Source organism: Cygnus olor, chromosome 1, assembly GCF_009769625.2.
Source record: "Cygnus olor isolate bCygOlo1 chromosome 1, bCygOlo1.pri.v2, whole genome shotgun sequence".
NCBI lineage: Eukaryota > Metazoa > Chordata > Aves > Anseriformes > Anatidae > Cygnus > Cygnus olor.
The window spans coordinates 65,555,985-65,582,566 of record NC_049169.1 but is presented as its reverse complement, the minus strand read 5'-3'; the positions used below and the strand labels follow the sequence as shown (position 1 = coordinate 65,582,566).

The 26,582-nt window shown below is 45.2% G+C and overlaps 1 protein-coding gene across 1 annotated transcript in view; it reads left to right on the top strand.

Moving 5' to 3' along the window:
• CACNA2D4 (calcium voltage-gated channel auxiliary subunit alpha2delta 4) overlaps window positions 1–26,582 on the top strand; it is a 120,034-nt gene that overhangs the window by 34,938 nt on the left and 58,514 nt on the right. Inside the window, exons 14-26 of the mRNA XM_040562681.1 lie at window positions 699–776; window positions 1,874–1,954; window positions 4,073–4,147; window positions 5,552–5,638; window positions 8,956–9,027; window positions 12,982–13,043; window positions 13,682–13,749; window positions 13,885–13,930; window positions 15,410–15,507; window positions 17,356–17,449; window positions 18,322–18,417; window positions 20,128–20,255; window positions 23,191–23,271. Coding sequence (XP_040418615.1) covers window positions 699–776; window positions 1,874–1,954; window positions 4,073–4,147; window positions 5,552–5,638; window positions 8,956–9,027; window positions 12,982–13,043; window positions 13,682–13,749; window positions 13,885–13,930; window positions 15,410–15,507; window positions 17,356–17,449; window positions 18,322–18,417; window positions 20,128–20,255; window positions 23,191–23,271 — 1,066 coding nt within the window. The remainder of the gene's footprint in view (window positions 1–698; window positions 777–1,873; window positions 1,955–4,072; window positions 4,148–5,551; window positions 5,639–8,955; window positions 9,028–12,981; window positions 13,044–13,681; window positions 13,750–13,884; window positions 13,931–15,409; window positions 15,508–17,355; window positions 17,450–18,321; window positions 18,418–20,127; window positions 20,256–23,190; window positions 23,272–26,582) is intronic.

Here is a 26,582-nt window from a genome sequence, read left to right as displayed (position 1 = left end):
CCTGTTTTACCTCCTTTCTTGTGTGTTTTTAGAGCATCTGCAGTACTGGGAGCCTCTGCTACCCCAATGCATGTGCATGTCTTGTGTCTGCTGTAGAGACAGCTCACTGTGTTGTACCTGTTTGTATCATGATTTTGCCTCCGTCTTTCCTATGCTTAGATGCCTGAGTGACAAGTTTATATAAGCAGGCTGTGTGTGTATTTGTGCCCTCTAAATATTTGCCTGTGCTGTTTCTCATTCGTGCTATTCATGTGTCTGCAATATAGAATATGTTGTTTGTGATTTTGCTCATATTTGTGTTGTTTTTCTTCATTCTGTGCTCTATGTGTTGGTGGTTTTTACACTTGTTGCATAAGCGCCCATGTCTACACACCCATTACTGTCTCCTCCTCAAAACAGCTCTTTAATGTCTCCTGCTCATGGTGGGTATACATGGTGCCACCATTTCTACAGGTTCTCAACACATTTCACTGGCTTTCAGCCCATCCTCATCACCCCACATGAGCAAGCATCCATCCTACGAGCCTCTTGGATACAGAGTACTGAAAAGTGCTGCCATCTGTTTTCGGAGGGGCGTGGGAGGCGAGGAGGTGTCTGATTGTACCCAACATCTGGGCTCCCTGGGAATTCCAGCGCCTTTCATTCGGGTTATCTGTGGTATTGCACCTGCTAACACACGGCTCGTTGTTCTGTGGCAGCTCTTTGCATCTCAGGCTCAAAGTCTGTTGCTCATGACAACGGTGGCTATGCCAGTCTTCAGCAAGAAGAACGAGACGGTGAGTGCAACGTGGGCTTTGCTCTGCCTCCCGCCAGCAGAGGTGGAAGGCTGCAGCAGACCTTTGTGGGGTTTTAGAGCCAGCGCACCTCTGACAGACCGCCTGGCCATCAGGGACCATGGCAGACTTTGGACAGGATGTGCAGATGATAATTTGTCTGTTGAAATGATAGCCTGCCATTTCCTCTGAATGCTATTTCTTCCAAATACCGCTTAAATATGACACTTCTCCCTGTTTTTATCCCTTCCATTTTCAAACCCAGCCTAATTCACAGACCCATAAAGTTTCAGACTGGAAGCGATCATTACCTTGTCTGGTCTGTGCATTTTATTGCGGACCTCTACATTTCATATAGACAGTCCTTCATGAGCCCAATAACCTGTGTTTGGCAAAAGTGTCATTGAAGAAAGGCATCCAGCCTTGAGCTCTCCATTGTGGTTTCTCACTCCCTGTTAAAAACTGGTGTCCAAATTCCACTTCGAGTCTGTCTGGCTTCACTTTCCCATCATAATGACTTTCTCTGATGGATTAAAAACCCTGTAGCCCTTGGTATTTTCTCCCGGGAAGTATCTTCTGCACTTCAATAAAGTCAAACCTGTCTTTCTTTTGATAAGATAAAAAGGTTGAAAATTTTCGGTGTCTTTGATAAGGGCATTTTCTCTGGATTTTGAAACCATTTAGACAGTCTTCTCTGTACCATTTCTAGCTTCTCAGCATCATTTTAAAATGGCATCTGGTACCTCACCATTGCTGTATGAGGAATGAAGTCTTCATCTAGGTCCTGTGAGCAATTGCTTGCTAAATTTCTTTGCATGCTTGCCTTGTCCTTTTTGTTATTTACACACACTGAATGCAGATTTTTGCCCTCAAATCTTGTTGCCAGTCATTTTATATTACTTCTGAATCATTATCAAAAATGCAGACTAGTATTGGATAGAAATACTTCTCTCCATAAACAGTATGTTATTTGGCTTTGAATGAATGTACATAAACTTAAAGAGAACACAAGAAAGGTCAGTAGGAAGGTAACAGCCTGTGTTCAGGCAGAACACTACTGAAGTTTTGCTTCTGAAAATGGGTTTTCCTTTGTTTTCAAGAGATCTCACGGCATACTGCTGGGTGTGGTGGGCTCTGACGTGCCCCTGAGGGAGTTGTTAAAACTTGCTCCACGGTATAAGGTAAGACTGAAATAAGGCAATTTTATTTTACACTGCAAAGTCACTAGTCATTCTTCCATGGGCATGATTCTGAAAAATCATTCCTCTTCCTGTAGGAAGAAGTATGAGCATAAAGCAAGGGCAGTCAGATGTGGTGATGCATATAATACATGCAAAATCATTCACCACTAGAAACACTTAGGCTGCTTCAGAAACACAAGGACTGGATGATCCAGTGGATTCACAACTGGTCATAGAGTCTTTGCACCTTTGTGGTCACCAGCTTAGATCCTTCAGAGATGAGATGGATCTGATAGCCTGTCTCAGAAGAATTAATGTTTTATAGCCAGTTCCCAGTGGACAACAGCTGCCATACCAGCTGGCAAAAAATAAACAAGCTTCACTGTCAGCATTCTTGGCAGAAAAACTGAGGACTAAATTCATTTCAGAGACTGAACTGTTCTGCCTTGTCTGAAAGTCTTTTTCTCCACATCAGCGTGAAGACTTCTTGGCAGGACAGTGTACAGGAGGTTGGCTCTTACCCATTGATGTTGTACCTACGGAGTGTATTTGCCCTCCAGAATGTACTGTTACAGTTACTTCTAGCTCTCTAATCAATATATCTAAAAAAAAAAAAACAAAAAATGTCCATGTTCATCCATAGGAAAACACCCCAGAGATGCACTGTTTAGTTTGGTTTCTGCTGCGAATTGTGTGCAGTGACCTTTTGTTCAATCACTCTCCATACCAGGCGACATCAAGCACATCTGAGGATTGCCAAAGTTATCAGGCAGTTTGAGCCATCATTTCAAGTTTTCAGTTTCTCTTAAATAACTATTAAACAACAACTACCAGTTAGGCAGTTTTCCAAAATCTGATCACTAGAGACCTGCAGGACTGGAAGTGCTGTCAGAAGCTATGCATCTCTGCAGTGCTTCCAGATCTGGATGCAGGATTGGCAGACCGTTGGCATGTAGCTGCTGAAAATGGCCCTTCAGGCAACCCAGGAACCAAGAGCATCAGGGTGCAAGTGCTCAGCAGGCAAAAGCTAGCTGGTTTACGTTTGGGGGAGTCTTGTCTAGGAGCTTCCATTCTTATACATGTTTATTTTGTGTAAAATACTAATAATACCTTTTCATCTTCCTTCCCCCGTGTCACTCAAAAGCCATATGTCACAACAATCTTTCTTCTGAGCCAAGAAGGGACACTGTCCTTTCCTTCAAGTAGTGTCATGGAAGAAGAGAAAATTATTTGAAGGATTTATTTACATCAGAGGCAGGACATGACTTCCCAGAAGTTCTTTCAGTTCCAAACCGGTTCATAAACCTCATATTCTCAGCTTGAATCCTTTGGCATATGTGCTGCAAAGGACCAGCTCCAAAGCCCTTGAGAGCTCATACATTTATGATCACACTTATTGGGCTGGGAAATTTCATCTTTAATAGGCCAACAAGGAAGTTTGTCATAGTCCTGATCCAACGCCTTGGATTCACTCTGCCACGCTGAGCTGAGCTCTATGTGATTGCAAAAAAAAATGTTTTGTATAAAGTCCAGAGTTTTGATCTGGGATATGTGTGATAAGTAATTCATTCCCTCCAAAAAGGTGCAGGTGGACTGTGAAAGACTTACCTCTCTGCTTCCCTGTTGTTATCCCTCCAGGATTGACTCTATAGGAGTATAAAGTTGCTACGTTTTTTTGAAGATAGAAAACTTAGCCATTCTTGGTTTCCATGAGACACCTCATATTTTGGCAAGCACAGGCTATCTATGAGTTTTCAGCAACTCAGGCTTTAGCTGGAATTTGTATTATGTATGGGCTTGATCTGAGCAATTGCTCTCGTGGAAATTTCTTGCTGGTATTTGCTAGCAAGGCTGATCAGGCTCTAAGAGGGTGTCTTTCCCTGCTTGTGTGCAGAGACGGACTACCTGCCCATCCCTGTGTGCACCCAAGCACAGCCAGTCTTTTCTGAGCAGCCAGAAATGCAGGGTTAAAAGGGTTGGGATGGAGCCTATTTTCTGCTGGTCAATACCTTTAAAAAAGAAAATACTTCTGAATATTGACGGGGCCAGGGTATCAGCAGCACCCACTACACAGCGGTGTTTCTAGCTAAAGCAGAGCTAATTATTCTGTTTCTCCAGCTGGGTGTCCACGGATATGCCTTTCTGAACACCAACAACGGCTACATCCTTTCTCACCCAGACCTCCGTCCTCTGGTACGTATAGCTGTGGAGATCCTTGCTGACTTGGGAACACTGGCTTTTAGGGATGATCCTGATTTCTCATGTTTTATTGATATACGGGCCCTGGGAACATGAGGGACAGAGAAATCAATGTCACACCCATAGGTGCATATATGTATACATGTGTATGAAGCGGGAGGTAACCTGCCTGTCTTCTCTGTAAGAATGCGTGTGGGTGCTGTATTTCTGTGCACTTGCTGTACTCTGGGCACACATGTATGCTGCTGCTTGTGAGGCTCCACTGGAGAACCAAATCCCCTCACTCGGGCACATCTCCTACATGAAGATTCAGCATGGGTATCTCCCCAGTAATAGCTGCCCAGCAGCTGTAGTGTTTTTGGGGAATTTGAGGATAGCAAGGTGGAGTAACACAAATCCTGGTAACATGGGATGTCAGAAACAAGTTAGGGACCAGTGTGCTGCAAATACTTGAGGGTCAGAGTGGACACAAGGACGTTTCTCCTTCATGGTGCCACCTGGAACTCCAGACTGCACATATCTGCAAACACACTATGGGCTTTCTTACCCGGGCATGCAATACATTTTCTGTTTCACACACGTGTCTGTCTGCACAAATCTCCATGTGCACGGCTTATAGGTGTTAATGTAGTTACTGGCAAGAGGAATTGCCACCACAGGGCTTCGCACCAGCTGTCTTCATAAAGGCAGCTTTGCACAGAGACCTCAGACACGGGTAGTTACTTCACTATGTGAGGAGAAGGATCACATCATGTTGCCAGGATGAGGCAAAGCAAAGCTAGGCAAGGTCGTTGCTTTATCCTCCACCTGAAATTGGCCTCTCTTAGTCTACTTCGCACTTTTTTCTTCACCAGTAAGATTAGAGGGAAATAGCTCTCTTCCATCAGTTAACCTGAGGTGAAAAGCCTACTTTTTCGTCAGTGAAGCCAAAGCTTAATTCCCATCAGGAAAGATCTCCTGCTGGTATTATAGTGTTAATGGGATTACACTCTTAGCTGTGGGGAAAAAAAAAAAAATATTTCCTGGAGGTAAGCATAGTGTACTGATCTATTTAGCTGAATATTCTCGCAAACCAGGCTGTAGCTTTTACCTGCAAGTTCACCTGTGTTCCTGCTTGTCCCTTGCTCCTGGAACAACCTTTCCCGCTTGAACTCTCTCATCTTCACACCGCTCACATAAAGAAATATGTGGCACGGGACTGAGAAATTATCTGCACCCAAAAACTGCCTTCCAAGTCAGAGAATAAATGAGACTGAAAAATGCTTATTTTTCAAATTAGAAATTAATACTAAATTCTTAAAGGGTTAGTTTAAAAAGTTATCTAGCCACTTACTGGGGTGTTTTTTTCTCTTTTTCCTATTTTATCTTTTTTTTTTTTTTTTTTTAAATAAATGTCAGTATAAAGAAGGAAAGAAACTGAAGCCTAAGCCAAACTACAACAGCGTAGATCTCTCGGAAGTGGAATGGGAAGACCAGGACGAAATAGTGAGTATCAGAAAGTGAATTTAGGCTTTTGTAGCCCCTTCCTTCTATTACTAAGTGTGCCTTCATGGAATGAGGGGGAGGGAAGGGGCAATCCTGTTTTTTCTGTGCAGATCTGGCCCTGACTAAGAGAGACTGGTATTCTACAAGTGGACAAGACCGATGCTCACCTGCTTGCCTTCCTTCTCTGTACAAGTTTTCCTTCCCATGGAACAGGGAGAGAAAGTGCTGGCAGGAGGAAGGAAGCAGTCAGAGGATGCTCCAGGGAGCTGGTTTGTCTGTACCTGACCCACATGCTGGTGGTAGCAGATGCACCTCTGGACACAGCTTAACACAAAGCCAAAATAGCTCAGTAGTATGGAGGCATCCCATGATGTTGCCCATATGTGTAGTATGTGAGATACAGCTGAAACCACTCGACTAATGAGATCTGCAACAAGAAAGAAAGTGCAATTCCAAAGAGACTAAGCTTTGCAGTCATTTCTGATAATAGACAAAGAGCATAAGGAACTTAGACACTCAATAAAAGCAGTTTTCCAGGAAACACCTTATTGCACATCTTTGGAAGCACTGAAAACAATAGCTGACAAAGGGAAATGACTAGAAAATCCCCTTTTTACTCTCTCAAGCGAAACTATTAAAAAGTGGTAAGCAAGAAACAGTGTGTACCTCAACGACTGCATGTTGCAGTGTTTCAGAACTGGGTGCCCAGATACAACGAGAAGGCAGAGAGGTTCCTCTGTAGCTGGCTTTCTTTTACTCAGAAGAATTAGGAGAGAATAGCTACTTAAGATGCTAAGGTAAGAAAATAATTTGGAGTAAGATAGAATTAGCTGTGGGATGCATGCTTCTGGATTACAGGGGAGACCGCGGAGATAAAGGGATCTGATGCTATAGATATCACATAAACAGGTGGGACAAACGAAGTGCCCAGCAAGAAGATTACAGCAGCTACTGCCGCAAGCACAGGGCAAGCAGAAAAGGTCGTGCCAGCAGAACTCAGCAAGTGGAAGGGTGGCAGACTGAGAAAGAAAGCACAGCAGGACTGTGTGTGAGATGTGGAAAGTAAGACAAAAATATGAGATTTTACATGCAGTGGACTTGACAGGTTATCTATGGCTTTATCTGGGTTTACTAATGTCTTCTAGCAGCTCTGCCACTGAAGACACTTTTAGAGATACTCCTCTCTACAGTTTGCTATTTTACAACAATTTTTTTTTAAAAAGCATTGATACCTGAATGTATATATGATGCAGTGTAAGGTTTCTGCCCTTAGGCAATCAGAATAAAACTATCCAGAGTGAAATATATACATATATCAAAAGAGGCATACAAAAAAAAAGCCACTTTGTGTTCCTGTACTGCATCTTCCAGAAGAAAGAAAGGTTGCAGTCACTGATAGTGTGACTTCAGCAAGTTGAGAGTCTCTCAAGATACACCCACTGCAGCAGAAAGATGCCAACGTTTCAACACTCAGATTTGCAGCTATGGTATTAGATCAATGACAGACTCAACATCAGTTGCAGTATAATCTCAGCAACACTGATAACCAGCAAAATCAGACTGGAAAAATATGCCCAAGTGCTAATGATGTGTAATACAGCCAGCTGCTGAAAAGAAAAAGGGAGGGAACACGGCACTGTCTGCAAAATAGAAATTCATGTACAACAGTGCTATTTGCAGCTGGGCAGCAAGGAAGTTTGAGGTTGCTTTTAAAGTTACACAGGGTTATTCTCAGTGTGAGGGGAACAGGGGTTGCGGGGTCCTGCCCAGCAGTCTGGGAGCTGACACCTGAACAAGTTTCTTCAGCCTTGACAGAGCATCTGAAGAAGAAATTAGCTTGCAAGGAAGTTGGGACTGAGTGGCCAAACACCTAGATGTTATGAGAGCCCCCAGGTAAACCGTATGTCTGTGTTGGTTTGAAACCACACGAGTGGATGGGGAAAAGGAGTCAGCAGCAGACAACTCCTCCATCCAGACTTCGTTAGGCATTTGTCAAAGTGAAGGCCATCTGCTGCCAGCAGTGTCCAGCGTAATGAGGACTGAGCATTACAGGGACTCCCAGACACCAGGACTGTGGCTGATTGAGTTCTCCATGCAGGAGAAGCTGTCAAGGAAGAAGCAGCAAGCTTGGGCTGTGGCACTGATCTACAGACACTGTCACCTCAGCGCTGGGCACAGGCCTGGAGCTGGAGCTGAGGAGATCCAAAGAGATCTCATATCCACTGGTTTACTTCTCCACTGCCTCATGGGGCAAGGAAAGACAGCTGGCATTCGAGAAGATATGGACGAAACAGCAATAACCGAACTAAACCCAGAACCCAGAGAAATTGCTGCAGGCCGTCAGACCAGAACAGAGCATGCCGTGGCTTTGGCAGGAGGTCAAACTCTCTTAGCAAGAAAGGAGTTAAAGAACTAGTCAGTGTTTTGATTTCCAAGACATGGGCCTTGGAAAACACAAGCTTTATATTCTAGGTCTGTAAATAACCCACATCAAACAGCCATAAAAAATAGAGCTATGGCCTTGTAAAGCAACTGCAGTTGAGTCTGGCCAGCACCTGAATGGGAGCTTGTCTCTGGAAGTACGGAAGCAATTTGTGTGAATGAATAAGCTACTTCCCACCTTTTTTTTCTATCCAGGCTGAAGCAATAGGTTGATATGCTCTGGCAGGCTGGACCTGAAGTCAAACCCTCTCCACTTATGGAAAAATTCCCTGGCTCTTTCTTGCAAGAGGCTGGGAGTCACTGTGAAAACTACACTTTGCCTTTGGAACCTGAATTGAACGAAGTGGTCTTCTCACTGCCTCCCTGGCTATCACACAGCCTTGCTTTGCTGTGTTAAACAGCTGCTTTGCTGAACTCAGAAGTGGTGCTGAATGCAGCCTATAATTTATAAATCAGTTTTAAAAGATGCCAAAGAGCTTTGTACTCAGTCTGGGGGAGCCAGCGGGTTTCTCAGGTGTCTCTTCTTTCAGGCTCTCAGAGCACAGTGCTAATGACTTTCTGGCTGCCAAATGGTGAGGTCTGAAATGTGGACTGTCAATTTCATAGCTTCCAGGTCCTTTCCTTTAGCTCAAAAGACATATCAACAAGCTTTCAGTATAAGCCATTATTATTCCATGTTACTGATTGAACAAGGATCCTGACCACTGAGAACAGGTTTTCAGTTTAAAAGAAGCAAGAAAGAGCTGTGAAGAGAAAAAAAAAATGACAGCCACTCTTTCCTGTCACAGCCCCTGTATATTAATGTCAAGCAGCTCTATTAATTCCTGTCCTGCTCTGCCCAGAGATGCTAATGTTGATCTCGTTCACCTCTGCAGCTGAGAACTGCCATGATCAATGGGGAAACAGGCTACCTCTCCATGGATGTGAAGGTCCCTGTGGATAAAGGGGTAAGGAATTATCAGGCTTGGGTCACATGGAGGGATGGGAGGGGAAATGGATGCTGAAGAACCATGAAGGATGTGGTTTTAATGCTCAGCATTTCAGAGTGTGAGGATTTTATTGTTTCACCGCATATATAACACATGTGCTAAAGGCATAAAATAGAACGTCATTAGAAGTGCTCTGTATAACTACCGGCATTCCGTGTGTGCAAAGGTGCTGGAAATGTCTCACAGCTCCCTACTCTGTCCAGACAAAGCCAAAAAGCATGTTGTTCGTTGTTTATAGGGCTGTGAAGTGAATCTGAGATCTTCAAGAGTTTAGAGCAGGGGAAGACATGTTGAGCTGATCTAGACAGAAAGGTTTGGAGGCTTTTTTTTGTCTCCCTTTCCTTACCCAAAAGCACTCAAGAAAACTGTCCTTCACTCTGTCAGAATGATTTTCTTTATCCAAGTTCGGGATTAAGTTTCTATGCAAATATTTACAAGCATCTTATGAAAACTCCTAGTGAAATGGAGACTTCTGAAGGTTCCCTACCAGCTCTAATGTAGGGTTATACATCTTCCCTTGGAATCAGTGCAAAATGGACTTGTACATTTAGGTTCACTGGTACTTTTTCATTCGGGTTTATTTAATTCTCCCAAAGAGTTTGGCTTCCATCATTTCCTCTTAGGAAGTATTCCAGAGTCCTGCAAGTTTAACTGCCCAGAAGTCTTCCAAATTTGAGGAAAATTTTCCATCTTTTGTAGACAGGTTTTTTTCAGCCATGAGGCTGGCTGAGCTGCTCCCATGCTAAGCCACAGTCAGCACCAATTCCAATAAAGCAAGCACTCAGCCACTGTTGAGATTATGCTCTTTCCCAGTGAAGATACCCCTCTGTTTCCCCTGGATGGTTGTATTGCTAGACTTTAAATTATCTGTCTCTATTTTTGCTGTTTACAACTATTAAATGTCAATGGATTTGCCCTTCCCCAACATCTGCAATTGAAATACTTGCACACGTTTCAGTCCAATCAGTTCAGCAATTATTTCTATTCCCTCTGTCTCTTGTATCATTTCTTTTACACAAGTACCAGAGCTTCACTGAATTATTTGAGCACAGTTTCCCTGTTGCTCTGTAGAGAGCTTCTTTTCTCTGCAGTTGGTTATTTCTGAACAGGAAGCCCCAAACTTCATTTCTGCCGTCCCTTCAAATTTTTCTCCATCACACAGTTGACCCAGAATTACTGCCTATGTTTCACAGAATCACAGAATGGCTTGGTTGGAAGGGATCTTAAAGATCATCTAGTTCCGACCCTCCTTCACCTAGTTCCAACCCCCCATTTTCCATGTTTCTTACCTGTTTTTTAGGTTTCCATGTTTCTTAGCTATTTTTTCCAGTTGCCTTTTTTTTTTTTTTAACCTGAATCTCACTTCTTTTTGTCCCATCTTTCTAATTTTTAGAGCTGTTGGAACTTTTTCTCAGTATACAGAGAAACAGTGATTTATTTTATCTTACATATCACTGTACAAAATGGCTCCTAAGATACAGTCTGTCTGTTTCTCTCAATAGATCTTTTTCTCCTGATGCACCGTTGTTTACTGCTTCTTTCTGGTTTCAATACTGCAGTTGTTTCACTTCATATCTTATTTAAGCCCACATTAATTAAGTCTTTAGAATAAAATTTCATGAAAAGCTGTTTTAAGTGCTTTATATAAACCCAGATACATTTCATGTCCTTTATTCCCTTCATCCATTATCTTTGTTATTCTGTCAGAAAAGCAAGATCTATTCATTGTAAGTCTAGATTGCTTATTTCTCTAACTTAACCTCTTTTCTCACCTTTTCTCTGTGCACTCGCAATAACATACCTTCTGAGTCATCCAAAGATGGCTTTTTAGTTCAGTATTTTAGGGATATCTTTCTGTTCCCCTACCCAGGAAAAAAAAAGACAACAAAAAGTGGCCTTGGTAAGAGATATTACCTGTTTTATTCTGCAACTCTGCAAGCTTTATGAAGCATAATAGCAGACTGAAGCTGAGCAAGTCACAATTTTACTATTATCTGAATACATGCGGAGCAGGGACAAGAAGCGAAACTTAGCAATTCCCACTAGTACTGTGGTAGCTGATGAAGCAGAGCAGGAGCCGAAACAAAGAAATTGCTGACAGAGCCTGGAAACAGAGAGCATGAGGCAGTCAGCAGAGAGAAGGGCTGAGTGAAGCAGATAGGAATTATTCTGTCAGCCACTTAGAAGAAATTCCACAAGTTGATCTCAGGGAGGTATTGAGAGCAGAGTGAGATAGAGAAGGAAAAATAAAGTCCAAAGACAAAGGGCAGTCATTAGAGAAATCTGGTGGCAAAACCTGCTTTTGCTTTCAGCTAGGGGACAAATGGGTAGGCCTGTGGCAAACCAGTGATAAGACCATTAGTCAGGAGTGGCTGCCTAGAACAGCTGCAATACCAACACTTGACCTACATGTGTTCCCAGACCGCCGGTGCTGGTACTGAGCCACCCTGCGTGCCCATGTCCTCTTCTTCTCCCTCGCTCTGTGCTATGTGGCACAGTCCTGCCTGGCTGTCCTCAGCCCTCCTTGGCTCCAGGGTGCTCTGCTGCTCCCCCTTCCCATGGATGAGTGGCGATGCCTACAGCTGTCTTGGGGAGGCTGTGCATTTTCCCATCCTGCAGAAAGAGAGCTCTGCCTGCCTCCCACAAGCACCAGTGCTGAGTGGCTGCATGCACAGAAGAGGGGCAGTGTGTGCGGAGCAAAGGAAGAACAGAGCGAGCCCTGCTGAAGCCCTCCTTCTTCACCCTGCCTTCCCCCCCAGCAGATCACTCTGGAAACAAGGAAATGGAGGCTCAGTACCCCTTGTACCTTCCCCACAGCCACCAAAACAGCACCATGCCATATTGCTTGGGGGTGCCATGGCAATGCTGGTACATCTCAGCTGAGCAAAAGACTCAGCCCCTGCTGCTCCAGTTGTGTTGCAGTACACATTTGCCATGCAGGGAAAAAGAGCGTAGAGAAGGAGCTGAGCTGCCTGCCACCTTCTCACCAAACAATAACCCCATCTCCATCTCCCATCTGCCATGTGCACTAACTCGGAGCACACTGCGGAGCTGGTGCTGGCTTTGCCCTTTGTGCATCGTGCCTCTTCTGCAGCTGCACAGCTCAAGCAGGTTAGAGCAGGCATGGCTTTCCCCAGGGAACAGTGAGCTTTCTGTATTCACTCCGTCTCCCACACACATCCTCTCACCTCGTTTTCAGGCTGGGGCTGGGATTTTAAACATATTAGGGTTCATATACTGCCATAAGGGTTGAATAAAAATTTTCCAACAACTTTTCTCCTTTGGAAAAGATTTCCACTGAAATCAACACTTTCCTACAGGAAAAGGCCAGTCTGGCAAGCAGCTGAAGTTCTGAAGCAGCTTTCAAAAATCTGAAATGTCTTGAGTTGAAATGTCAGGCTGAAACAAATATTTTCATGTGAATCAAAATGTCTTGGATTTGAATCAGCACTTTTTTCATTTGAAAATGTAAATTGTTTCTTTCTTTTTTTTTTTTAACAAAATTGGAATATGTTAATGTTTTGTCCCCATTTGGCATGAAAGGAAGTGTCAGGAATCTCAGCATTTCCCACAGGAGTGGTGAGAGCTGTCCCCAGCTGCCCACTCATGCAGTGGGTAGGGTGTCCATCCTGCCTCTCCTCCCACCTACCTCTAGAGAAACGAAAGGCTTAACCGAAGACCTAGATGGAAAGACAGGGTGGCTGCATGGACCCTGAAAGTCACGAGTTGCTGAATATGCTGAATTCCACATATTCATTCCTGTCTCTGGACAGTCCTAGATGAGTGCAAAGTGTTGGTGATGATCACCCGCTTCTGCTTATCCCTGGGGATGTAGATCCCAGGTCGCCATCACTGCTATGGCCTTGATCTGTCAGACAGTCTCTCACTCTCTTATTCCTGCTCTCATTCCAGAAACGAGTTCTCTTCCTCACCAATGATTATTTCTTCACGGACATCAGTGGCACACCCTTCAGGTGAGCATGGGCTCACACGTCACCAATACAATGCATCTGAAGTCTGCCATCAGGGGTGGGAAAATGGTCTTTAAAATGGTCATAAAACATGACTCATGAGTAGAGCAGTGTGAATAACTGATTTCTTTGTTCCCATAATCATTAAAAAATTATTTATCTGAAGTTCAGAGTCCAAAAGCAACACCTTAGGTGAAGCACATCATTTCATTTCAGAGAAATGAGATATCTTCAGTTTTCATTTCCATTGAATGCTTGATATGCTGGTATTGGTTCTAAACAGAACATTATTGTAAACTGAAAATGCTAAAACATCGCATAAAAAAATCAAGCTAAACTTTTTTGTGTTTTTTTCCACATCCAAAATGTTTTGAAATTGTCATAGATTTGATACATGTTATTGTTGATTTGAACCTTACAACTTTGGCCAAAAATGTTGTCACCAAAAACATCTCACAGCTCTACAGACAGGTCCCTCCTGTGCTGCAATCAGATCTCACTTAATCCTCTTTCGATGATGTTCTTTTCTTTAATAGCTGTGGAGGGAATTAACATCTTTAAGGGTTGTCACTACAGTGTCGTGTTTTGGGATTACACCCCACCCTTGCTGACAAACCCTCTGTTTTCCCTCCTGCGTGCAGCCTGGGGGTTGTGCTGTCCAGGGGACACGGGGAGTACATTCTGCTGGGGAACACTTCTGTGGAGGAAGGTAGGTGAATCTGGAACAGCCCCACTGTCCCAAAGGTCAAGGTAGCTGCTCTGAAACTTACTGCTTTACTTCTTCACAGCCTGTATCTGTCTGTCTGCTACCTAATTTAATACTCAGTGTATTATCTGGTTTCAGGTTTGCACGACCTGCTCCAGCCAGACTTGTCTTTAGCGAATGAATGGTAAGTGGAGGAAATCTTGTCAAAGGCGCTGGACTTTGTCATGAGCTTTTGGCAAAGTTCCCAGCAGCTCTGCTCGAGTTCACCACCCTCAGTGGCCCAGAGGAAAAGCAGTGCTGTTCAGGGACTGCACCTGGAAAGAGCTGATGGCCTTAGGGTACGATAGTGGTACCTCCAGAACTCAGTTCCATCTCTTCCTTTGTGAGATCCCACCAAGGCCTGGGACATCCCCCGGTAGGAAACATCTCCTGAGATTTATTCTCAGTCTTCTGTACTCAAACTCATTTTGTTCTTCCTCGTGTTGCTCTGAATTGTGCTACAAAACCCACAGTATGTCAGACCTGTCAGTGAATTTTGTAGCAAGGTTAGAGAGACACTGAAACATGTTTTAAAATCCTAGCTTATTTTTGGTTGGCATTCCTCTGAACTGAGCCTAGACCTAATTTCTAGTGAACATGGGGGTGATTTATGACCGCTGTTTCAAGAGCATGCATAATTTATGGTTTTGCTTGGTTTGGATATGAAACAGGGGAAAGCATGGCACTTTCCATTTATTGCTGTGAGGTTTGGGATTTTCATGAACCCAACATTCAGTTACACTCAGGCCCATGAACCCAGCCTGTATCAAAGCCAAAATAACTATATTCAAGAAGCCCCACAGCCCTTCACACCTCTCATTACACTGTCAAGTTTCATAGGCAGAGCATTTGAGACACATGCAGTGACTTCTCCTTCTTCTACTCCTAACTTGGGGTGTCAGCTTACCACATTTTACATATTCATTACTCTTAGGCCTTGCTCATAAATCATTCCTTTCAGTCCCTTAATGAGATGTAATTCTCTCTCATAACCCCTTCCTCTCCCTTGTCCTGACAGTGAAGCAGTCAAAATTGAAGCAGGATTAGAAGACTGGTTTATTTTATCATACAGAGACCCACACTTGAAAAACGTTCTCCCATTTCTCCCCAAACTGTGTCCTACAGCTGTGTCCCCTTGGGAAAGTTTTTGCTGACACCGTATCATACTGCAAGCTCATTCCTCACCTCACATTGCTTCTCTGTCTCCTTTTTTCCACTCCCAAACCAATGTTACTCGCATTGCATGTGGCCCCCTGCTTTTCAGGTCTCTCCATCACGTTGTTATTGTGTAGAGATACACAGGTACACACACTACTCAGTGTATAATATAGATAACCTTGCAGAAAGGATTTGGGAATGCTAACTACGTTGCATTGTGAACTTAAGCTTGAGAACATACCAGCAGCCCTACTAAGTGCAGCAGTTAGATTAATTAATGTTTGGTTTTATTGGTAGGGCTTGACTTAGAGCCACATTCTAGGATTTGTGTGGCCATGGCATGCAGCAACAGCAAAACCTTTGCAGCCCAAGCTTTCTCACTGTATTTTTGTTTGCAGTTGTTATTGTCATGGAGCATTTGACTGTGATTCTTTTTGCCCTTTTGGGCTTCTTCTCCCCCCACCAGGATTTACTGCATCACGGACATCGATCCCGACCACCGGAAGCTCAGCCAGCTGGAGGCTGTGATCCGTTTCCTCACGGGAGAGGAACCTGACCTGGAATGTGAGTGCTGGCCATCAGAAGGGCCCTGCTGGGGTTTTCTGTAACCTCACGGGCGAGCGGGGACTGTGAGAAACTGATTGGTGTCAGACTGAGCTCCCGTGGCAACTGCTCCCACAGGCAGGGCTGAACTCAAGCCCAGCTTAATTCACAGGTGGAAATGAGCTGAGGATCCACTTCCTTGTCTCCAGCAGAGGATTTTTTTTTTCAATTTCAAAGCTGTCACATAACTTAACTTCACTGAAGGTCTCAGCACAGAAAATAGCGAAGGACAAAAGGCTTGAATGGGGTGTGGTGGGGGCTGCACACCATGCTTAAGACAGACCAACCAGCTGGGCTAGAGGATGGCAGGAGGAGGCAGAAAGCTGCCGTCACTATTCTGCTCCCCAGGGCCCCAGCTAGCATCCTCCGTGGGCTGTACTGTGCCGTGTAGACAGATGGATTCTTTCACAAAAAGGTTATTAATTCTGTTTTCCAAAGACAATCAGTAATTGATTTTTTTTTTTTTTTTGGGGGGGGGGGGGGAAATGCTACAGAATGATTATCCTCCCTACTCGCCCCTTGCAGCAGGTCCCGCTCTCCAGGTGAAGTGTAGGCATACAAGCAGCTGATGCAGCACCACTACAGAGCGGGACCTCTGTTGAGGGGCAGAGGTGGGCAGCTGTGCATGGGAACTCCCTGCAGGAATTTAGCTTTAGGATGTCCTTAGGTTCACCTCACCCTCCATGGCTTCAGCCTTCTTAGCTGTGCCAAGTGCTGAATCAAGATTTTGTGTATAATGCTTCAGAAACCTCTGACACAAGGATTTGGATCTCTTAAAACTAAAAACAAATGTAATCCGATAATTGCTTCTTTATTATACCATGTGAACAGACCACTCCTGGCTGAGTTTTGAAAAGGCTGAAAAGAGATGTAGCAGTTGAAGAAGACAGGAAGGAGAAAGAAAGTTTTGGAAGAGCTGACTAGGAGAACCATGCAGATTTTAAGGGCTGTGGAGGAAAAAGAAATATAATTAGGACACATCCTAGGCATACAGGGCCTGAGGAAGGAAAGATCTGCTGGTGACCTCTGGTTCTGAGTTCTGAATGATAGCAAGGATGGAGAAAGGGATCCTGCCAGCTGTGACAAATAAAGGCAAAAGGAAGTTGGGATTAGGTGATACCTGGGGCCTCAACCCAGAAACCAGGGCCAGAAACACTGAAACAGATGGGATGGCTCTGCCTAGACCAGCACTGAAAGGGCCTGCAACATGCATTAATCCCTATCTGCAGTATGACAGCCACTGCATTCTCACAGCATGAGACAAACGGAAACAGGGTGGTATAGAAATGAAGCAGGTTGAGTAAGGGGGATTTTTGAGTATGCCATTTAGCACAGGATGGTATCTCGAGAAAGGTAAACAGAGTAGAGGCCATCAAGAAGTCACTAGGGGCTTTGAAGAAAGCTCCTTGAGTGGAATGGGGTAGCTGGTATCCTCACTATGGCGCACCCAGAATAAAGGTCAAGGGAGGGATCTGAGGCAATGGCTATAGATAGACTGTTCAATCAAGAAGGCTGGAGCAAAAGTCTGATGAGTAACTTCATTTGAAAGCCTCTCATTTGCTGACACTTTCAAACCTAAGTCCTTCCACTAAGCTTACAGGGGAACCATTGTTGCGATCTTAGCTGTTACATCTCTTCCTCTGCTCTCCTCCATCCAGGATGGCAGGTCATGTTCTCGACCCTGCAAGGGGAGGTCTCTCTTTGTGCCATGTAGCCCCAGTGCCCTGGTCCAGGCAGATGCTCAGTATCTAAGACATCTAGTGGGACATATGTATTTCTCTCCTGATTCTTGTTCTCCTTCCTCCTTAGGTGATGAGGAGTTGGTCCAGGAAGTGCTGTTTGATGCCGTGGTCACTGCACCCATGGAAGCCTACTGGACAACACTAGCCCTCAATATGTCCATGTAAGTGTATGAGAAGCAAGTATGGGTAAAACACCACTGAAGCTGCATTTCCAGATGCTATGGGCTTACGTAACAGCTGAAAAAGTCCTGGATTCTTTCAAAGTATATAAGAAACTTCAGAAATAGATCAGAAGTCTGTTAGAAATAGCTAAATAGCTTTATGGATAGCTCAAAAAGTGTCTCTCAGGAGTGGACTCCAGCAGGTTGGGCCTCCTCAGGTAAGCCTTTAGTTTGGTGAGGGTTTTTTTTGGTAATAGAATATTAATGCCATCCATGTTTGAATTCCACTGGAGGTCAGCAGTGATTCGGTGAACAAAGATCTTCTTTCAGCAGACAACCTGCAACTTTCACAGATGTGTGTCTGTGGGAATCCTGTCCCTGTTTCAGTTACCAGTATCCCTACTACTAATGGAGCTTGAGCCAGGAGCAATCATGCTAGGACACCCAAATACCAGTGCACACACCCTTAAACAGCCAACACCAACACACACCTCTTACTTTAAGGTTGTGCCATACCACCACGCTGCAGCAGACTCTCTACCATGTAGCTCTCCCACCTGTGCCCTTAGTAACTCCAGCAAGGCACATCCAAATCAATCTACAGAGTCAGTCTGTTACCCTGCCCATCCTGTGCTTGCCTGAGACAGATATTCTCCCTGCAGTCCCTCTCCCTCGCTTCAGCCTACATGCAGGCAGCCTAGAGCAGGGCTAGCAGGAGGAGAACAGCTCACATCCTCCTTCCAAAAGAAAGCAATGAGCAAATTTCAAAGGTGTCAGTCTAGGCACAGGTCTAAGCCTAAGGTCCTCACTCAGGCAGAAGGATGGCTCTTCTAAGAACTGTTTGCTTCTGCTCATATATTTCTGTTCCACAGGGAGACAGAGGCAGGGGTCGAGATGGCATTTCTGGGCACTCGAGCTGGACTCATGAGGAGTGCCCTGTATGTGGGCTCTGAGAAACTTTCCAACAGGTAAGTCCCTAATCCACATTAAGGGATTTCTCTCAGTGTCTCTGAAGGGGCAGCATGAAATCACCACCAGGCTTAGCAATGTATTTGGGGATGCAGAAACAGAAAGGAAAGGAGCAAGACCTTGGTGGGATGGGTGCTGATTTATGCAGGCAGGGAAGGGGCCCTTTGTGTTGCTCTGGTCCTCTTGAATTTTTCCTGAAATACTGTCCCAAAGTGCATTAATTTCACTGTAAAATGAAGAACTTTGATTATGGCCCGAATTCAGTCAGCTAAGAGAGGAAATGTCCACAATTACTCTATATCCCCAGGACCATTTTGCAGTGTAAAGGCTCTGCACTCCAGTGCCCCAGCGACGTTCCAGCTTGGCTAGGTTTGATCTTTCTGTCTCACCTCCTCTCTCCCAGTTTTATTCTGTTCTGACTCTTACATTGCTCCCATCATAGTATCCCAGTGCCTTCCAGTGATGCATTAAGCGATGTGACTGACATCTGTCACATATGATTCATTCTCTTGTCCTCTCCCTAAAGGCATAAGTACATATTCAGAGGAGGTTTTTGACATGGAAAGGGCACAGTTTTCATTTTAGTTGAGTTTTGAACATGCAGGCTGGTCCAAGCTTCTGTAAAAAAGGACAGGCTGCAAAGGCACCACCAGCAGATGGAACAAAACAGGATGGTGGTGGTCCTCAGCTTTTTGGCAGGTGTTTCGCTGTCTCCCAGTTCTCCAAATACAAATTGCATATTCAAGGCAGAGAGCTCCATTGTGCCTGACGTGCACACCCTGACAGCCACAGTCTTCATGTTTCTGAGGAAGTCTTGGATAACTCAGCACAGTCAGGATCTGGTGACAAGGAAGAAAAAAACACGTGCTAAAGGAAGCTAATATGATGATTCCCTACCCCACACAGTGTTGTTCAGTGCTTTTGAATGGTTGCAGTCACTACATTTCAATGACAGATCCCTGCTTATCACAGGAGAGGCACTTTCGGAATCTCCTGAAAGGAAGGAACTGCATAAATGAGTAATTATTGTTATGTCGAAACATATAGCAAAAGGAGAGCCTGAAAACAAAGGGGGTGTGTCAGCCACGAAGGCTGCCCATGCCGGTAGCGTCTCCTTCTTCACCCCCAGCCCTGCCCGGTGCCCTCGCAGCATAACCCGTGGGTGCACCCCGGAGGAGAGAGCGACGGGGGGGGGGACACCTCTTCCCGTGCCTCGGGGCCCCCGGACGCCCTCCGCAGCCACCAAGCCCGGGGGCTGTGGGGCTCCCCGCGGGGGGCTGTGGGGCTCCCCGCGGGGCCCCGACCTCCCCTCGCCCGGCCTCGGGGCCGCCGTGGAGGCGGTGGCGGCGGCGGCGCCGCCGAGGGCCTCGGCCTGGGCAACAGCGGCACCTGGCGGGCAGCCGGCGGCGGAGCGGCGGCCGCGGTGGCCCCGGGGCGGCGGGGGTGCTAACAGAAAATGGCGGCTCAGGGGAGGGGGTTCTCCCTCGCTGTCAATTGCCTTCGGGGAGGCTGAGGCGCCCCAGCGGTTAGCAGCGGGAAACTTGGCTCCTGCCTCTGTGGGTTAGATGTGGCCCGGAGGTCTCCCAGCAGGGGAAGCGGCAGGTGCTGAGGTGCCTCCAGGGGGTGTCCAGCCCGGGGGGGCTGCCTGCAGCGTAGCCCCGAGGAGAGCTGCCCTGTGCAAAAAGCTGCTCTCTGCTTTCTTCTGGCAGGAAATTCCTGACTCGGAAGGACAAGGAGAGTATCTTCACCATGGACCACTTCCCTCTGTGGTATCGCCGGGCAGCTGAGCATCCCCCCGGGAGCTTCATCTACAGCATAGTTTCAGAAGATGATTCAGGTAACCTCAGCCTGAACACGAAAGGAGAGAAGAGAAAGTTTTTCATGTATAGCTTCCAATGCCACGCTTATCCCAATCCCTTTATTGCCACTCCTGCACAGTGGGAATTACTGAGGTCCAGCCTCATGGCATTTGGTATACCCTGCGTAAAGGCAGAGGGACAGAACCATCAGGCTCACAGTCAGGTCTGATGAGGAGTCAGCAGGGACTCAGGAAGAAGTGACTTTAGAGGATGTCATTTTTTTCCATCACTGCTTTCCATTACAGGAAAGGATGGGTTTGTTAGGGAAACAGGAGGAGTGTTTATCCGTAGTTTTCTCTTGGTGAGGGTGTCTCATTGGTGCCCTATGTTCTTTCCGTCACACTACTAAAATATGGCATTTCCTCCTTAGCAAAGGAGCTCAAACACAAGAGAAAAAGCAAAGATTGGCTTTTCAGTGTCTCTTGCTTAGGGTGTTGGTTCCTGTGAGCTTGCAGAGCCAGCCAGGACTTCCTCAAAGGCTGGAAGAGAGCAGAAGAGCCTAGAAAGAAAAAAAAATCAAAACAAGACCCTGTTGTGAGACTCCTACACAGAAGGCGAAATCCCCTCTGTGCCCTCCCTGGCCCCTAGCACTCAGTCTCTGTCACAGAGCTCCGCACTTTAGCTGGTAAAGCTTTTTGTGGCACAGTGGTGGGAGGCTGGTGGGTGGGAAAGCAAGTAGCAAAGAGAAAACCAGACTGGGAGGCTGGAGATGAACCAGGATGTAAAGAGAGAGGGATGGGAAGAGAAAGTACTTGAAACCTTCCACCAAAGCCTCTCTCTCTGCACAGCACCCTTACGTCTCCCTCAAATGGCAAGTGAAGAAAGAGGAGGAGGAGGAGGCATGGCAGGAGAGACCTTTTACTCCCCTGCACGCAACAGCATTTGCTCTTTGGAATACAGTTTAGAAAAACAGGCAGGAACACCCTGTGGGACTCCCTAGGATAGCTGTTATCCAGGCCCTAGTAGTCACTGCTGGCTAAACATTGGGATTGTGGCTTGATGTGGCTTTATTTGCAGTTGCAGGTAGTTTTGCATAGATAAAGGCAGAATAAAAGCTGCCTATGTTTTTTGTGTGGCATTGCTATTGGTCAGGAACTTCAATCAAGTCCAGGACCCCATTTGCCCGGAAACCCTCCAGGCACTGTATAAGAAGTAATGCCTGCCTCAGAAGACCTTATTCTCTAAAATGTACAGGAGATTATTAGTCTCTTTAGGTGTGAGCAGCTGGGCTTAGTGAGACTGATTCATGAGATCATACAAGATGGCTGTGAAGTGCCTGGAAATAATATTCAGTTCCTCTGAGCCACTGTGCTCCACTGTCAGAGCAGACACTGAGCCCTTCACTTGACATCCTTAGAAGCAGAGGTGCCTCACCTTTTAGTCAGAACAGGCCACCCAGTTTCTTAAGAAGTTCTTGCTGATTAGATGCCAAAGTACCCCTTCCATGCTTTCCGCATGAGCCAGTGTATGCCCATGGTGTGACAGGGGGGTTCATTGCTGATGCTCTTCTTGTCACATAAGAGGGAAGAGCCCAAAGACCTCGCTGCTGGTGAGGAGTCCAGCAGGGAATGGCTGCAGGTCATCAGAAAAATTTATCCAGAGTACCTCCATCCAGTGTCCAAAAGTCCCGGAGAGAAGACAACAGAAGGGAAAGCTCTGCAGTCCAGATGTGTCATGTGATGTTTGTTGTTTTTTTTGTGTGTGTGCTGGGTTTGTTTGTTCCTTTGTTTTTCTAAGGGACAATATGTGCATTTTGCTTATTTGTCCCATCCTAGGGGAGAGCAAGAAATTTGGGGTTCACCATAAAGGCAGGATCAGGCTCAAGACGTGAGCATAAGTTGGCTGGGTATTTGTTTCACAAGGGCTTTACTAGTTCTGACATCCTTGAGCAAGCTAATCTGGCTTCAGTCCAAAAAAAAAAGAAAAAAAGAGAGAGACTCCAGGCTAAACTGCAGTAGCCACTGAATCATGCTCAGGACATGCTGGGTACCAAAAAGAGTGATGACGGCAGAAGTGGAAAACAGTAACAAAATGCTGTAGCTCTGGGAGAGGAAAGAATCCCTGATCCATCCGTCTGAGCAAGAGTTTTCCATACAGCATGGAAGCAAGGAGTCAGTTGTAGGCTAAATTGATTGTGCTGACCTTCAAACTGTCCCCTGGCAGTTTCAAAAGAGGTGCTCCAGCTGAAGCTAATCTAATCACTTTCCATTTCTGTATTATTATTATTTAATGTAACATGGGCAATTGCAGGCTGAAACAACTGCACTAGCAAAGACAGCAAGTGGGGTTCAGTTGCTTAAATCTATCCAGTTGTGCTGTTTTAAATGCCTTGTTGGATCCGAAAGATCTGTGTGGGGCTGGCAAATGTGACACAGGACCTACAGGGACACTTGAAGCAGCAGCTAAATGATAAAAGGGATGCCCTTGGGCATAACAAAGTTTAGGTAGCTGAATCTATCCCAGAAGACTTTGTTTTTAAAATGGAATGCACTCTGGAAGTACCCGTGAGTATCGTGTCTGTCTCCAGTTTGTAGTGGTAGCCTGACTTGGGCAACAGAGCTGGGTATAAGCCTGGCCTTTGCTGTGCAAGGGTCAATGCCAGAATTCCCTGTCTTGCTTCTCTGCCTACAGAGCTTAGCTGGTGTGTGAAGCAAAGCAATCTTCCAGCCTAAGAGGAGTTCTACCTGCCCAAAACACAGGAGGCCAGTCCTCTATGTTTTATGCCAAGGATGCTACTTTCATTGTGAGAGAAACAAGTCTACTCATTAGCCTTTTAGGTTGCTTATTGGTTTGAAAGATGCAGTCCTCCAAATTCTTGGATCCTTCAGGGCTGAGGCATAAGTATGCACTGATCTGGATGTGAATCCTGCTGCATGTAAACTAACCAAGCCTGCTGGTTTTGTGTCTTGACAGAGGGAGGAGGCCTTCCAAAAGTGGTGACAGTGAGCACAGCAGTGGCTGTATCTGTGGATGGGAAGATGGGTATTGCTGCAGGTAGGAAATTCTGGTTTTTCTTTTATCTTGAATGAAATGGTAGCGTCTAATATTGAGAGTGGGAGTTGAGAGCTGTTAGATTGTCATTCAAAGAAGGTGATGGGAGCCACAATAGATTGTCATGTTGAAAAATAGGCAAAACAGAGAACAGTGGAAAAGGTACTAAATGGCTGACATGCCTTTGTAAGGGAAATGGGCTGTTTGAATGCAAGCTTTCCATCTTCAGCACCAGTGATTTCTGTGGATTGAGACTGCCTATTTCCCTGGAGCATGAGTTGGTTAAGAAGTCAATGCAGGTTTTGAACCACTTTCAGGATGCACTTTTGGTTTTGGAAGAACAGCATCTCTATTGTTTTCTCCACTGAAAAATAACTTTTGCTGGTGAAGTGGGTTTGCTGCTGGATTTCCAACTCGTACATACAGATTTCTAAACTTCTCTTTGCATCTGAGCTTTGAACCCTGTTTAACAGACCTTCACCAGACTCTGCATCTACTTTTGGAATACTCGTAGAGGACATTGTTTCCCTCAGAACCTCAAAGCTTTTGAAACTTTACCATTTTCTGTAGCAATTGCTTCAGGCTTTACAACAGTACAATAAACTCAGAAGTGAATCAGAGTACCCATTTAACAAAACAAAGCAACTTTAATCAATAGTGTTGGCTTCATACCCAAACTAAAATCACTGTGTAAGAGTACTGGTGTGAACAAAAATGTAGCTAAATGTGAGTGGATTTTGGTTTTTAGATGTGGAAACAGTAAGGGAATAGGTTGGCAGAACAGGTAATGGAGCAGTTATTAGCAGAAACATGCAGAGATGCAAAGCTACCTGTGAAGGAATGGTTGGTGTTAATGGAGTCCCATCCGGTGGAAGGAATGACTGCATACAGCAGATGCTGAACAACAACTTTGAATTTCCAGTTATGTGGGAATCTGTCTTTTAATTCTTAACGGTAAAATCATTTCCAGACTTTTCTTCTATACTGAGTAGCATTACAATAGATGTTCTCTAAAGAAAAATTGTGCAATGTTTATCTCAGCATGAGGTTATGCCAATTGCTAAAGAAATACCCAGTAGAGAGAAGGTCATATTGCAGATACCTTCATATCACAGAGTCAGCTGCTGCTTTTACCTAGGCTAGGTAGGACGCAATGGATGGTCTTCAATCTACTGTTCAGTTAAACTACAGCAATTTAACTTCATCTGATGAACCATTCTTTAATTTCCAGGCTTTCAATAAGTTCCAGTTGAGAGTGGTGCTACATATCACCTGGGGATGGAGAGAGTACTTACAAACTGAGGGAGTGGTGATATAAAATAGTGCTTTTAACTGCTATAACACCATTTCAAATCCAAACAGATTTATTGTGAAGTGAAGCCTGTCCGGAGACCCGTGTGAAATAGAAGAGGTTTCTGTACAGTTCATTTAAAGTAGGTGCTTGGGTCACAGAAACTGCCCCCAAAACTGATACTAGCTGGCACTGTTATGAGAACGAAATAGCATTGAAACTATGCAGCACTGGGGCATTTTTCTGGGCATTGATTTGGGAGGAGAAACAAACACTTTTTTAAAAAAATATCATTTTTCATGTTTCTTTTTTTTTCCTTTCCTGAGCTGTGAGTTAGGGCAGAGGCACACAAACAGTTGATTTGGCACCCAGCATAAATACAAGGAAGGAAACTTCTGTGTGGAAGAGCTGGAGCAAGAACAAGTGACAGGAGGAGCTGCCCCTGACGGAGCTATTTTTCTTCTGTCAGCAGCACTTTTCAAAACCCCTGTGGAGATTTCCACCCTCTCAGTTATGCTGAATGTGGAATAGACTCTGTGTGGACATGCTGTGAAGGGGCAGAATCCTCTGCTGTAGGAAGATGAGGGTGGGAAAAGCAGCAGAGGATAGGGAAAAATCCTGTGAAAACAGTGGTATTAAGGTAAAGTTTCTGTCATTTGTGGAAATTATATAGAACAAACCAGTTTGCTCACACGTAACCACAGAAGCTGAGAGAAATGAATTCTCAATTGCTTTCATTCCTTAGAGGTACCATGGCCCCTGTTGCTAGTCGGCATGCTAGGTGACCTGACCATAAGCATCTTCTGCTTATTTCCACACGTGGTACATTCAACTGGGTGTTCTCCATTCTCTGTTTCTTATGTGTTGATGAAAAATACTCATGTTTCATCCAAAGTATGGGCTGCATGACAACACTAAGAGAAGTAATTTCTCCCAAAGGGTCCAAAATCCTTCAAGGCCCCAGCTGTAGCCCCTCTTGACTTCAGTGGGAGTGGAAGGGTTTGCTGAGGTACATCCCATCTGCTAGATTGGGATGTACATTTACAACTTGGTTTTGGGGCATCAGGGAGCAAAGTGGTTCTGTATCTATATTACCATTTGCATTTTTTTAGTAGTGACTTTTTAGTAGTGACAAGGTTCATCATCTGAATCTTTCATAATACCAGTAGTCATTAAAAAAAATATTGTGTTCATGCTACCTATTGCAATACTATTTGATGTTGAGGGTAACAACTATGAGAGGAAGGATAAAGGCCTCTCTTCATCCCCCTCACACTAACATAATCATGGTGAGTAGCTAGGACCTGGTTCTAGGGGACTTTACCCACTGGTAGAGGCTGCAGCGCAAATGATGGTGGGCAGTGCTGCAATACCATCCTACCCCCATGCTGGGTACAGGAGAGAGGCAAAGGAAGGGGAGTGAATGGAGACACAGCAAGAGGCAATCAGAGCAGAATGGGATGCAGATTGTTATTATTATTGTTATTTGGATGGCATCAGCCCTCAGAGGGCATGATAATCGTGTTCATTTAGAGTCAGGATACTACCAGAAATCAGCTTGATTCCCAGCACAGGTTCCCAGGAAGCCAAATACCTGGATAGGCTTGCAGTTTCTGGATAAATGCTGTCACAGTTCTGTAAAGGGGGGACAGCAGAAGGCTTTTTAAGTGCCCCTATAAAAGTGTAATTTGTATGAACTGGCCTGTCATTCTGCCACTGATTGTTACTGTCAGTTGCTTGACTTGGTGGTGCTTGGGGGGAATTTGTAAGCACTCTGAAATGTTCGCTATGCATGCAGTGAAGAATTAAGCTCTAGGATTTACAGCTCTGCCCATGGGGAGGGGGCACCCCCCGTGCCCCTGCCAGGAGGACGCTGGTGACAGGGCCCCTTTCATTCTGGCAGCTGAATGGCAGTCCCCGGCCAAGGCGGAGAAAGGCAAGCTCCAAAAACCAAGCGGCCAGGAGGATGACATAGGCCTGGGCTCTGTCAGAGAGCAAGGGAGATGTCAGCTGGGATTAGAGA